This window comes from Rhipicephalus sanguineus, chromosome 7, assembly GCF_013339695.2.
Source record: "Rhipicephalus sanguineus isolate Rsan-2018 chromosome 7, BIME_Rsan_1.4, whole genome shotgun sequence".
Classification (NCBI taxonomy): domain Eukaryota; kingdom Metazoa; phylum Arthropoda; class Arachnida; order Ixodida; family Ixodidae; genus Rhipicephalus; species Rhipicephalus sanguineus.
In genome coordinates this window covers 56,739,838-56,752,001 of record NC_051182.1, presented here as the reverse complement: position 1 = coordinate 56,752,001, position 12,164 = coordinate 56,739,838, and the positions used below count along the sequence as shown (strand labels likewise).

Genomic DNA, 12,164 nt, shown 5'->3' with positions numbered 1-12,164 from the left:
TGTGGTCGTAGTCTACAATCGTGTTGTTGGCCAACCAAGGCGTCAGCGGCCGCGGGAAATTTATTTCGTTTACCGGCGAAAAAATGATATAGTCTCGTGCCAATGACGGTGGTAGCGGTGCGCAACAAAGTAGGGGTGCAGAGCACGTTTCGAGCTAATTAAGACATGGTGGCCTTGGGTCACGGTAGAAATGTGAATGAAGTCGCAGGATGAAGAAAATTGCGGCGTTTACGCTGTCCTATTACAAAATAAGAAAAAAATGTTCATTATCACCAAAAAAATAAAAGTATGTAGATGCCACATACACTTGTTTGTTGTTTTTTCGGTACATTTGATAACTTGGAATTCGGACAAAATTTTCGGTCCCGTGAAATGTGAATTAAAAAGCCTTTACTATATATGCACTTGCATATGTGTGAGTCAAGCTTGCTAAAGTGGCATGTAGATCAAAGAAGCAAAATCAATACCATAATGCGATCCGAAGTAGCCACATTCGTTGGTAACGTGTCACAATCTGAGGTCTTATATTACATTACCTGAATTTAGCCGTCGGAAATACGGCCAAATAGCTCAAATTTCTTGAATTAGGAGTACCACGTACCGAGGTACAAAAAACAAACGGCAGCTCCACTACTGTGAAAGCTAAGGAAGTGTGTAGCACGCGCACTTTGACATTCGAGTTCGTAGAGTTTGCACTGCTCCATTTACGAAAGCGTCGATGAAGCCAACGTTTGAGGTAAGCATGTGGAGTTTCCCCGGGACGAGTACAACCTGGTTAGGGAAGTGCGCAGACTCGGTGTGCGACATGTGCGTGCGACTTTGTGCTGCGCCTTAATTAAATTCGGCCACAAAGCGCTCCGCAATTAAATTCGGCCACTAGCTACACTCCCCATTTTGCAAAACACAGCGCCACCGGGTACGAGCGTCCAGTGCCATGCCGGATTATGGGCCCAGTGTGCCGCTGGAGCGGCGTTTTACTGGGAGACGCTGTGTATCAAGTGCAAAACAGCTCTACAGCGTTAAAAAGGCGGTGCCTACCTGCCCTACATAAATATATTAGTAAAGGAAGTGATATAGGAAGCATTAGTGCAATAAAAAAATCCGGCATATTCCACGCACTGTGGGAATCGATGCAATGCGAAGCAGCCAGCAGAGAGCTGCATACATAGTTTTGTTTCTATTTAAGGAAAACGAAGTCATGCATGTCATGACATCTAGTTCACTAAAAATACCATGTTTGTCATGCATGCTTGGGTATACAATTGTTTATATAAAGAAACGTATATTATGGAATTTACAATGCATGATCTGTCATTTATGTTCGTCGCGCACTTATGTCATGTCATATCACTTTTGGGGTATATCCTGTTAAGAAAACGGCCGCAAGCGTACCAAAGACAGTGTCATGCAAATATTGCTGTACGTGACATGCATATTATGATCTTCGTGTTAGGACCTGTCATTTTTGATCGTCTTGCAGTCACGTCACGCAATACCATTTTTGCTGTATATTAAGCTAGGGAAATGGCCACGTGAACACATCACCACCTGTCATTAGTGTTCATCATACAGTCGAGTCGCGCAATTCTAATATTGGCGTATGTCAAGCTAGCGAAACAGCCGCGATCCATTAGCATGGCATGTAAGTCGTGCCCTACACGATATGCATGTCACGAATTTCATCTTACCAACTGTCATGTTTCTCGTACAGTCACGACACGCAACACCAATTTTGAGGCATGTGAAACTAGCGAAACGGCCGTGAGTGAACCATGAGTTCGGCATGTAAATCTTGTCCTACACGACATGCATATCATGATTTTCATGTTGTCACCTGACGCTTAGGCTCACCATACAGTGACGTCACAAAATACCAGTTTTGATGTATACCAAGCTAGCGATCCGGCCGCGAGCACACCGTGAGCGTGGCATGTAAATCATGATGTACATAAAATCATGCCATGATTGTCATGTTACGACCTGTCATTTATGTTCCTTGTACAGTCACGACACGCAATACAAAATTTGAGGCATATAAAACTAGCGTAACGGCAGTGAGCGCACCACGGACATGGCATGTCAATGTGTCCTACACAATATGCATTTCATGATTTTCATGTTGTCACCTGTTACTTATATTCGTTATACAGTCCCGTCAAGAAATACCAATTTTGGTCTATATCAAGATAGCGAAACGGCTGCGAGAGCACCATGAGCGTGACATGTAAGTCATGTTGTAGATGACATGTATGTAATGATTTTCATGTTACCACCTGGGATTTGTGTTCTTCATTGAGTCACGTCATGCAATACCAAATTCGGTACATGTCAAGAGAGCGAAACAGCCGCAAGCGCAGCATGAGCGGGGCATGCGTGCCATGGTGTGCATGACATACATGCCATGATTTTCATGTTACCACCTCTCATTGATGTTCGCCATACAAAAATGTCTCGTCGTACCAATTTTGGTATATATCCATCTAATTTTCTTTCATCTGGTTTTTGTTCACTTTCAATTTCTGTAATTATTATATATTGCTAATAACTATCGCTTGTATGCCCTGTTGCTTTTAATCTAGTGCGCACGTTGTTTTTTGTCCAATCATCCCTCTTATGCCATGTACTACAAACTTGTAACGCGTTCGGTTTGTCTTGCTGTCTGCCAGGCTCTGCCACTCAAGCCACCAATTGGTTTTGGCAGGCCTAGCCAGGTGTACTGCTTTATGTGAGGAAATAAAATGCATATACATACATATACATACATAATTAAGCGGCTGCGAGCGCCCCGAGACCATTTCCTGTAAATCATGCTGTACATGACATACGTGTCATGATTTGCACGATAGGAACGGTCACTTATGTTTGTCATGCACTCTTGTCGTGCCATGCCATTTTTTTATATATCAAGTTAGCCAAACGACAGCTAGAGCACCAACACCGTGGCATGTTAATCATGCCGTTACTGACATGCGTGTCACGATTTTTATGTTATGACCTGTAACTTATGTTCGTCATCCAGTCATATTACGTCTTAGCAGTTTTGGTATACACCCCATGAACGAAATGGCCAGGAGAGCACAAAGTCGTAGGTCGCCAGATAGATAAATAGATAGATACGCTCAAAGTCGTACAAGTTCGCTAAGAAGTGCTTCGCATTTAAAAAAAGAAAGCCCGCTGCACGGCGCTCAAACGTGTCAATCTCGCTGTAAAAGGGCTAGTCAACACAGTAACACAGCGTTTTGTTTCACACCTTGATGTCGCATACTCAAGGAAGACGCGACCTTCCTTTCCAAATCAGGCTTGCTTCTTTATTAGACATAAACAAACGGTTGCAGACAACGAATGAACTGCCTCAAATGGGAAGAGTGCTAAGTTTGTTTTAGAATTCCCGTTTTAACTCCGCAAAATATCAAGTGGATCGAGGAGCACGGTACAGCTTGACGGCTGTTACTGCCGATTTTTATCAGCCGTTTCTCGCCCTTGCTAATGATCAACGTCTACAGAAGCTTTATGATGACTAGTTTGATAAACATGTGCCTACATGAACTCGTTCTGAGTAGTTTTTCTGGCGTGAGCGTTGATATTACTGCGGGACGGGAGTGCCTGTATACTGATTTGAAGTTCTGTCGACACCTGCAACTATTAAACCGCTGAGCAAAAACAAATACAATTCGCTGCGAAAATGTGCCGGTGTGTTAGTTAACAGTACTTCTCAGACGTGAGTCAGAGAAGTACCGGCGAGGGCGGCCGGCTGCTTTCGATGAGCCTGCGTCCGTTGCTCAAAGCGCGTCGCATCGATGGTCATCGCTTCTTGAGCGGACAGCGTCGGCAGGAAAAAAATAGTTAATTTAGGTTAGCGGATGTCCAGACTGCACGTTACAGTCATTCTTACATGTTAAATGTGCGCGCACTCAAACGAAGAAGCGCCGGTGGTATGTAGACGGACTAGGCCAGTACGCTAGGCATAAGGCTCGCTGGGAGTCGCACTGGGTAGGACCGATCTCGGTGCAGATGAATTGCGATGGTTGACGTTTCTGCATTTTGGCCACGGAACCTTTTTAACTGTTACCTAACGTACAGCCGAATTAAGTGCAAGTGCTAGAATTGCCCGAGATGCGTTTCCGGTGGGGCGACATCGAACGACGGCTGTTTTTCTGGCCTCCGTTGGGAGGGTCACGAAGCCAGAGCTCATTTACTTTTTGCTCAACTGCACGGTGGTGTAACGATTTGCACTATATGTTCATACCGACGCCTCGAGACTTATAAACGGTACAATATGGGGTCATTACCGTAACACATCACGAATGCAAAGCTGATATATATGCACGGCATGTACAAAATGTGTATTCATTGCTGTTCTGTCTTCCGCAAGAATTACAGACATTATTGGCACTGCATGAACAAAAAAAATCGTGCTAGAAAGCTAAATGATCAGTGTTGGCTGGCGCTGGTTATTAACATATTTTGCTCCACATTCGACAGGGAAACATAAAAGTGACCGTGATTTCAGATATCACGTATGTACATACATCATGAAAATAGTGCGCATGTCTTATCGTCTTTCTCTGCCAAGCAACAGTTTGTGACACAGGTTTGGTACCTGTTAGGATAGCATCTATCAGTACCATCGAATCAAACATTCAATATTCAACGATACCAAAGCATTCCGTCGCGCACAGTACGGAAACCAGCGCGCGGTACAGGCAGAAAGAGGACGGGCTCCAGTATGTGCCAGCGCACGCCAGTGAGAATTTCAGCGTCTCCAGCGCTTCATCAGCGTCACGTGGTATTTTTTAAAACTCGCGCGCTTTAAAGAAAGGCCGGAAAAAGCTTAAGCAGGGGAGTTATCTTAACATCGATTGAAAAATTCGATGTTCCTGAACAAGCGCTACAACTTTTGCATTGAAATTTTTTCTCTAGAATTGCTATTTAAAAAGTTCATTAAGCAACCTTTGTTAATTGCCGAGCTTGGCGGATTGAAAAATATATTCTGACGGGCCCTATAGGGCTCAGAACAATACTGCACTAATTGTAGACGCGTAGCGCCATGCTTAATTTTTTAACACTTGGTGCTTTTTAGCTGAAACACCCTGTATATACAGTGCCATGTGACGCGACCGATGTGCTCCTTCTCATCCATATTTCATACACGTGCAAATGGCAAAATAGTGGAAGTTGCGAGTGAGTGCGAGGAAGTTACGCGTGAGGCGTCGCCTACGTTCTCTATCTTTTTAAAGCATTATTTTCATAGTAACTGTTCAATGATGTGCGAACAGGGGTAGCATCAGCACAGAGTCGTCTTTAGACGCGAGGCGTCTCTTCATCAGTGGATTATCTCGCAAGTTTGCTGAGCAGCAAGTCATTTTAGCAGTTTCAAAGCATATAGTAAACCTTATTTTTAAACGCCAACCCTACGTAATATTCAGTACGATCTTTACGTACCTTGAAGGTCGAGAGAGTATGAAATCCGATTGGAGAACATAGCCCTATGACATCCCAAAATGGTATAGGCGTCCCCTCTGGCGGTGTCCAGCTTGAATGCTTCGCCTGACTCAGCCGCCGAGTTCCCGATGAAGACACCAATCTTGCGCTTCCGAAACGTCTCCGGGTCGTAACCGGAATCTAGAATGGCCTCGTACGACGTCTCTAACAACAATCGCAACTGTGGGTCTGTCACATGAGCCTGCTTCGGGTACGTATTGAAGAAGTTCGCGTCAAAGCGGGTCAAGTCTTTGATCTTTCCGTGAACTCTCGGCATGCCGTTGTAACCTGCGTAATTGCGAGAAATTGTGCGTGAAGCTAGCTGCAAAAAAATTGTTTTCCTCATTACAAATAAGTCAGAAGTTAAGCGGAAGAATGGTCTTGTCTTTTTCATGGCATCAACAAGGCAGTTGGAGCCTTGAAAAAAGAGCACTTCATGAAGCGTTGGCTCCATCATCACTTCGTGTATAAGAATTTCTAATGCTCCCTGATTTTGTTGTACACAATAGCAATCGAAATGTTTCCTTAATAATAATTTCTCACATTTTACGAGCCAAAATCAGGATACGATTATGAGGCACAGCGCACGGGAGAGCTCTATAAATTTTTAGCATCTCGTGCTCCTTTACGTGATTGACATCGTAGAGTTCAGGGGCCTCTGGCATTTGGTCTCCATCATATTGCGACCGCCGCACCTTGGATCCAACGCACGAGTTTCGCATCAGTGGCCGAGCACTGTAACCAATTTGCCACCACGGCGGGCGAAATATTTTGCTTGTAATTTGTCCAATCCATTTTTTCTTATACCAAGATATAAATCCCTGGGGCCTTACACTCCAAAAATTATGAAATCGTGCCGAAGGTACAGAACCCATATTGAAACTTTTTAGTGCGCACAAAACCATCATGTTTTAAGCAGGATAGTGAAAATAACTTTGAGCAAACACATTGCAACACGCCACTAAAGGACATGTAAATCAAAGTGGCGAATTAGGAGAAAATACACCAGTTATTTAGACAGGCATTTTAACCAACATATTCGCTGCAAATTTGCTTGTTGAAATATATAGCGCAGACTAGTCCCGACGGCGTGCATACCCAGCGAAAGTTCCAAACTCTGCAATCGCTCAGGTTCAATCTAGCAATACCAAGGTTTGCTACCTCGAGAGGAACAGCATAGTCGAACACAGGAGAGGGGGAGAGAGGGGGAGGGGAGGAGGAGTGGGCCTGCTGGTGACACGAGACGCGCCGAGCATGCGCAGTGGGGGTGTAGACGGCGGCAGACGCCGCAGGTGCGACTAAGAAATGCTCCGCATTTAAAAAGTGCGCCCAGTCGCGCATAACGCAGAGAAATAGGGTTTGCGTGGGCTTCGTAGGAGCGTCCCAGATTCTCCTTCAAGGTGTTACCGCATGCTACGTACAAATCTGAAGCCAACCACACCTGGAGGCCATCGCAAGAAATCCTCGGTGGCCAGTTCCACACCAGCGTACAGCTTTTCCTTGAACTCGACCAGGTGATCAGCTTGGGGGAAATAGGCCGAGAAGCCGGTGATGACGATGTCGTCACCCCTCATGGTAACCTAGAAGAAAAACGTTCAACAAACGAAAAAGTGGTGTAATGCAGAATAGAGAGAGATTCGCACATAGCAATATTGTCCCCTGCGAAGGCCTCAAAAGAGCGGAATGCCTTGGTAAATGCGCGAAGAGAACTTCTGTCTGTACAGCACTCCGGCAACAGCAGGCAAAAAGAACAAAAACACACGGGTAAGCGTGAAGCAACAACTGAAACTTATTATAAAAAAAACTTCGACATATATGCGAAGAAAACCTGAGGTTATACTTGTCACGATCAGTGCCAGTTAGGATATAATAGTGGCCCTGCTAGGCAGCATGGAAAGCGAAAATCAGCTGGATTATTCATTGGGATAAGAATGTTTGTGGAGCAATGGCTGTAGGTTGTGAATACTTCCTAGCGACGTACTGGCATGCCAATATCAGGCTGAAATTCCACATAACGAGCAATATACACAACGAGCAGCTTGCGTCCAGGCATAAGTGTTGGCAAGCCGATGTTTAGAATATTGGCTAGTACGCATGATATCTCGGCAACAATGGTTTTCCCAATTTTACGACCATTAGGCGAACTTCATCTTGAATTGAGCCACTACTTGAACGTGATCATAGGACGGAATTTGCCCGCAATACAGCCCAACATAATACGTGTTCTTTTTATTAACTAATATAATAATATAAACGTTGCTGAATATTGTAAAAAAAAGTAAACTAGCGAGTTTCAATTTGCTTCTGTGACCATTCGCGAGTAGTTCTATGAAATAAAAGCAAAGCATATTAATACCCAATTTTTAATGCTTGTCTTTTTATGTGAACTCGTGTTTTAAAGCGAGCCCACACATAGCGATGGTGAATAAGTGAAACACCTTTATTTGGTCCACAATAGACGGGAGTAAACTCAACGTCTGCCGGCAATAGGCTCACTCGACGGCCATCAGGAGAAACCTGACGGCCCTCTCGCGGGCCCTCTGGACGTCCAGGATTTGAAAGGTCTGCTTCTGGGCCCTAATAAGCTTCGTCATTTCGTCATCGGTGAAATGAAGACTGGCAGATGTGCAGCCTTACAGGACGTGCTCGAAGTCCGAATACCCACCACACAAGGGGCAGGCCGAGCATGGTACCCGTTCAGGGTACATGATATAAAAATACCCTGCCTTTATCGTTCACACAAAAAGCTGCATATATCGTGGACAAGTCGGGCAGGACTAAATTCCAGTCTGCTTCGCGTTTGGATCGTTTTCTATTAGATTTCGCCGTTTAGTAAATCTGAAATTATTCTGACTGCTTTACAAGTGGCAAGCGCCCCAAACATACCACGTGAATCCCGCTGCAAAGATTTCGTGCGCGGTTGTCCGCGTTGACAGCGTTTTTCCTCGTTTACCATGCGGCTATTCGGTAGAAAGGGTGGCATTGTTTTTTTGTTTTTTTTTTCTGCGGCACATCAATGTGTTGCCGTCAATTGTAGTGTCACCAGATTTTAAAACCAGGGATCTTTTATGCTTCCTGCCTTATTCCAGTCGTCTCGTTGATTCGATCAGCTAGACGGCTGAATTAGGTGTGATCAATGGTTTGCCTTCCATAGCCGAGATGCTTAAGCGCCGCATCGGCATAAAACCACGTGACCTTGAGTATTATTACTGGGAATGCTTAGTACTTCCTCAGAATGTCAAGGCGATACCCGATTTCGAAACAGTGGGATGTCGAATTAAGCTCTGAGCCCACGCGGCGACGTATGGCGCCGCGTATTATAGTTCTCCATATTTAACAGCAATCCACAAACCGACGGCCGAGCGAACAGAAGCAGCCGAACTAGGCCCGCGACCGACTAGAAGCGAATGCGACTCGCGCGTCTCCCCATCTGTACCGTGCATGCTTGGCCGAGCCATCGACGCAGGACGGGTGTGGCGCACACGTATTAGCCTTCTCCACGGCCTTACTGCGCTGTTGCTGGCGGGAACGACGCAAACACGAAGGGGATGAAATGGAAGTTCAATCGGTTTACTTGCGATAGCAATCATATAGACACTCTCAACGTCTCTTTTTTTTGCCATCGCCATTAGGATCCGTATAAAGCCCATATCGATAATATCGCCGCGCGCATCGTATGTTCTACCCACAGGTAAAAGCACGCGGGCGGAGGCCACGAACGCGCTTGAAGCAGAGATGAAACTATCCAGTGATTTCTGTCGCACGGAGGGCGCATGCGATAACTCCAGCCCACATGCGAGGCATGGCATAGCTTGCTGCTCTAACAGAGAGGTAATAATCAGCCCATCTTTGCTCGGGCGATAATTCGTGGACGAAGGGGAGGAAGGGGGGACGGGGGGCCGTCGCTCGAGCCACAAGTGTGAACGCTGATAATGAGGGTATGGTCCCGAGCACTGGCGTACGCGTTATAACGGCACTTCGTATAGGACCGTCTTACGCACACTAGTTCGAACAAATTACACAAACATTGCTTCGAAGTTCTTATTTGTTCACACTGTGTCTAAAGCTGCAACTTCTAGCACGCTGAACATTTATTTCTAATAGCGACGCTCGAAAGGCACATACGGGGCACCACACGCTTGTTATTTTAAAGGCCAACGGTTGGAGAGTGAATGGCGCGCAGTCGAAGCTAATCACAAAGGCAAAATTTGGTGACGTTTCTGGCCACCTTCTTCGAGAGATGGCCCCCGGTGAGTGTGACGCAGCAGCGTTGTGTTGTGTTGTCGCCGCACAGGCTAGATATAGCCCAAGAGTTATCTCGCACTGTGAAAGGCAACAGTGACGGCCATATGGGCGACTAGACAGTGTAATGTGGTGTAGTTTGGTAGGGTGTCCTTTGCAAACATGCACTATACCCATTTTAAGATTGTGGCTAGTATACTCTCCTGCCAATCGGCTTTGCCGGTAGCCGTCTCATGTTTACCTCTACTTTCGATGATCGGAGAGCCAGTCACTTCTTTACTACTGCCTTACGTAACCCTGCAAAAGAGATGTTGGACGAAGCAGGCGTGCAGCTCGCGCGTACACGCACTATTCTGTTTTTTTTTTTACCCTGCCGTTGGGAGGAAAGACGACCTTGCAAAGCAGACATTTGCTACTATTGCATTAAAATATGATAAAAATCCGGATCAGAACAAACTCGAACCCACGCATTCTGCGCAGCCGTCAGTGTTCAATTAGAGAGCCACGACAATGCTTAGTTCTGCTTCGCAAAAGGGCCTTATGCATGTGTTATGCTGGGTGGGAAGACACGCTACTCCACTAATATTGCATGGTAGTAGCGTACCATGGTACCGTGTGAATTACGTAACGAATGAGGGCTGTAAATTTCTCCCAGAATATAACAGACTAAGCATTTATTCATAATCTTGATCATCACCATCAGCATCATTCAAAGCACCAACAAATTGTGCAGCCATGTAGAGGCGCGCATTGCCTTATCGACGTACAGCCGCTACTTCGCTGATAATGCACACCGTACAAAAATACTTATCACTAGAGAAGTATTTGCATGAGGTGTTAAACAGGTCTATGTTGTAGATAACATATGTAGTTGCTTTTATCTGCTAATTTGCCTTGCATGAGTGCAGCCAGATGTCGCGTTCTTGTTTTGACACAGCGTAACATTTATTTTATTTTCAGATCAACTATACATAACTCGCAAAAAAGTGTCTTCAACAAGGAGGCATGTGAAAGATTATCTTTTCTCCAGTCCACTCGAGTTCTCGCATTCATGCTCATGTTATATGTGGTATAGTAGGCTAGCAACACCTTTGCAGATTGCCACAGATGTATGAACACAAGGCCTCTCAGATCTGTGCATGTACACCATGGAGACCCTGCCACGCACATCTACGTGCGTTCATCCCCAACTACTCCCTGTACTTGAGGCCGCCTTGCTTCTTCCTACCCTCAACGCGCCTGACTGGTTGATTCGTCGCGTGTCGGTACAATACATCAGGGTTGGGAGCCCCGAATTCCAAAAACAGCCGAACTTGTGAAATAGTGCATGCGTCCCAGCCATGGATGTTATTACAGCAGAAGTCACAAGGAGTGACATGGACAGGAGACTGTGACTGCATGGGTAGATCATGGCTACTAATGACTTGGACTATGTCACCCACACACAGATTTCAAAGGAAGGACTTCGAAAATGATATATTTGGTCTCCGTCTGGGTAAACGAGACACGTATCTTGAGGCATGTGTGAGTATGTTGTCCAGACGGGTCAGGAAGCGTGTCTCCAAGGATACAAGCATCCAAGGAACGTCAGCTATGAGCAGAGCCGTCGCCTCTGTGTGCCCAAGAAATGTTGCAGTTCGGGGCGGCTTCTGCGAGTGCCGCGCATGGAACCTAATTTCAGGTTACGATAGTGATATTCCTGTCACTCCTGTTGCCACTACTGAAGCCAAGCCTAATTCGATCCAGCAGACAACACAATGCTGATGTTTGCAGAAAAGATGCAGCAGTAACGCTTGCCGTGGAGCGACGGCGAGGGACATCTTTGACGGCGAGGTCGTGACTCTCACGATCCCTATTCGTGGTACACGCCTCGTTGGAATTTCCACTTACGCGAGAAACACCGCCTAAGACAATCGAAGTGGCACTCCACGCATTCAAGGACTGGTGTGTGATGACCTAAAAAAATGGTGAAGCTTGCCCTAAGTCCCGCAAGGCTGGAAACAGCGAACATGAGCGATTCTGAAGTCTAATCTGGTTGCTCCTAGGTTGTTACTAAGTTTTAGCTAGGTTATGCTACGTTGTTTCTAGGTTGCTTCTCAGCGCAGCCAGGATCGAGTTAAACCACAGACGGGCACGGCACGGATGTCCAAACTCCAGAGACAGAAATTTGCGCTGAAAGCTAGCGTTCGCACCTCCCATGGATATACGGGCACGTCGTCATTGTCCTATAAGGCTTCAAGCGCTTCGCGGTCTCCGTGCATCTGCCGTTGCTTTTCCCGTTCCGTAGTATAATCTCGTTGTATATACCGCTGAAACACTCCGTACAGATGCTTCAGCGAAGCTGAAACGTGCGGCCCCGGTGTGGGTTAATCCGGGCAGTTTATTAAATGTTTTCTGAATTACTGGCTACATTTGCCTAGAGGTCCTTTGTAGCCTTTCCG

The 12,164-nt window shown here is 45.9% G+C and overlaps 1 protein-coding gene and 1 pseudogene across 1 annotated transcript in view; one reads left to right on the top strand and one right to left on the bottom strand.

Annotated features, from left to right (window-relative positions):
• Window positions 1-7,055, bottom strand: part of LOC119399459 (fatty acid synthase-like) — a 178,245-nt pseudogene extending 171,190 nt beyond the window's left edge.
• A 2,666-nt stretch (window positions 7,056-9,721) lies between these two features.
• LOC119398705 (fatty acid synthase-like) overlaps window positions 9,722-12,164 on the top strand; it is a 108,995-nt gene continuing 106,552 nt past the window's right edge. Inside the window, exon 1 of the mRNA XM_037665529.2 lies at window positions 9,722-9,731. Coding sequence (XP_037521457.2) covers window positions 9,722-9,731 — 10 coding nt within the window. The remainder of the gene's footprint in view (window positions 9,732-12,164) is intronic.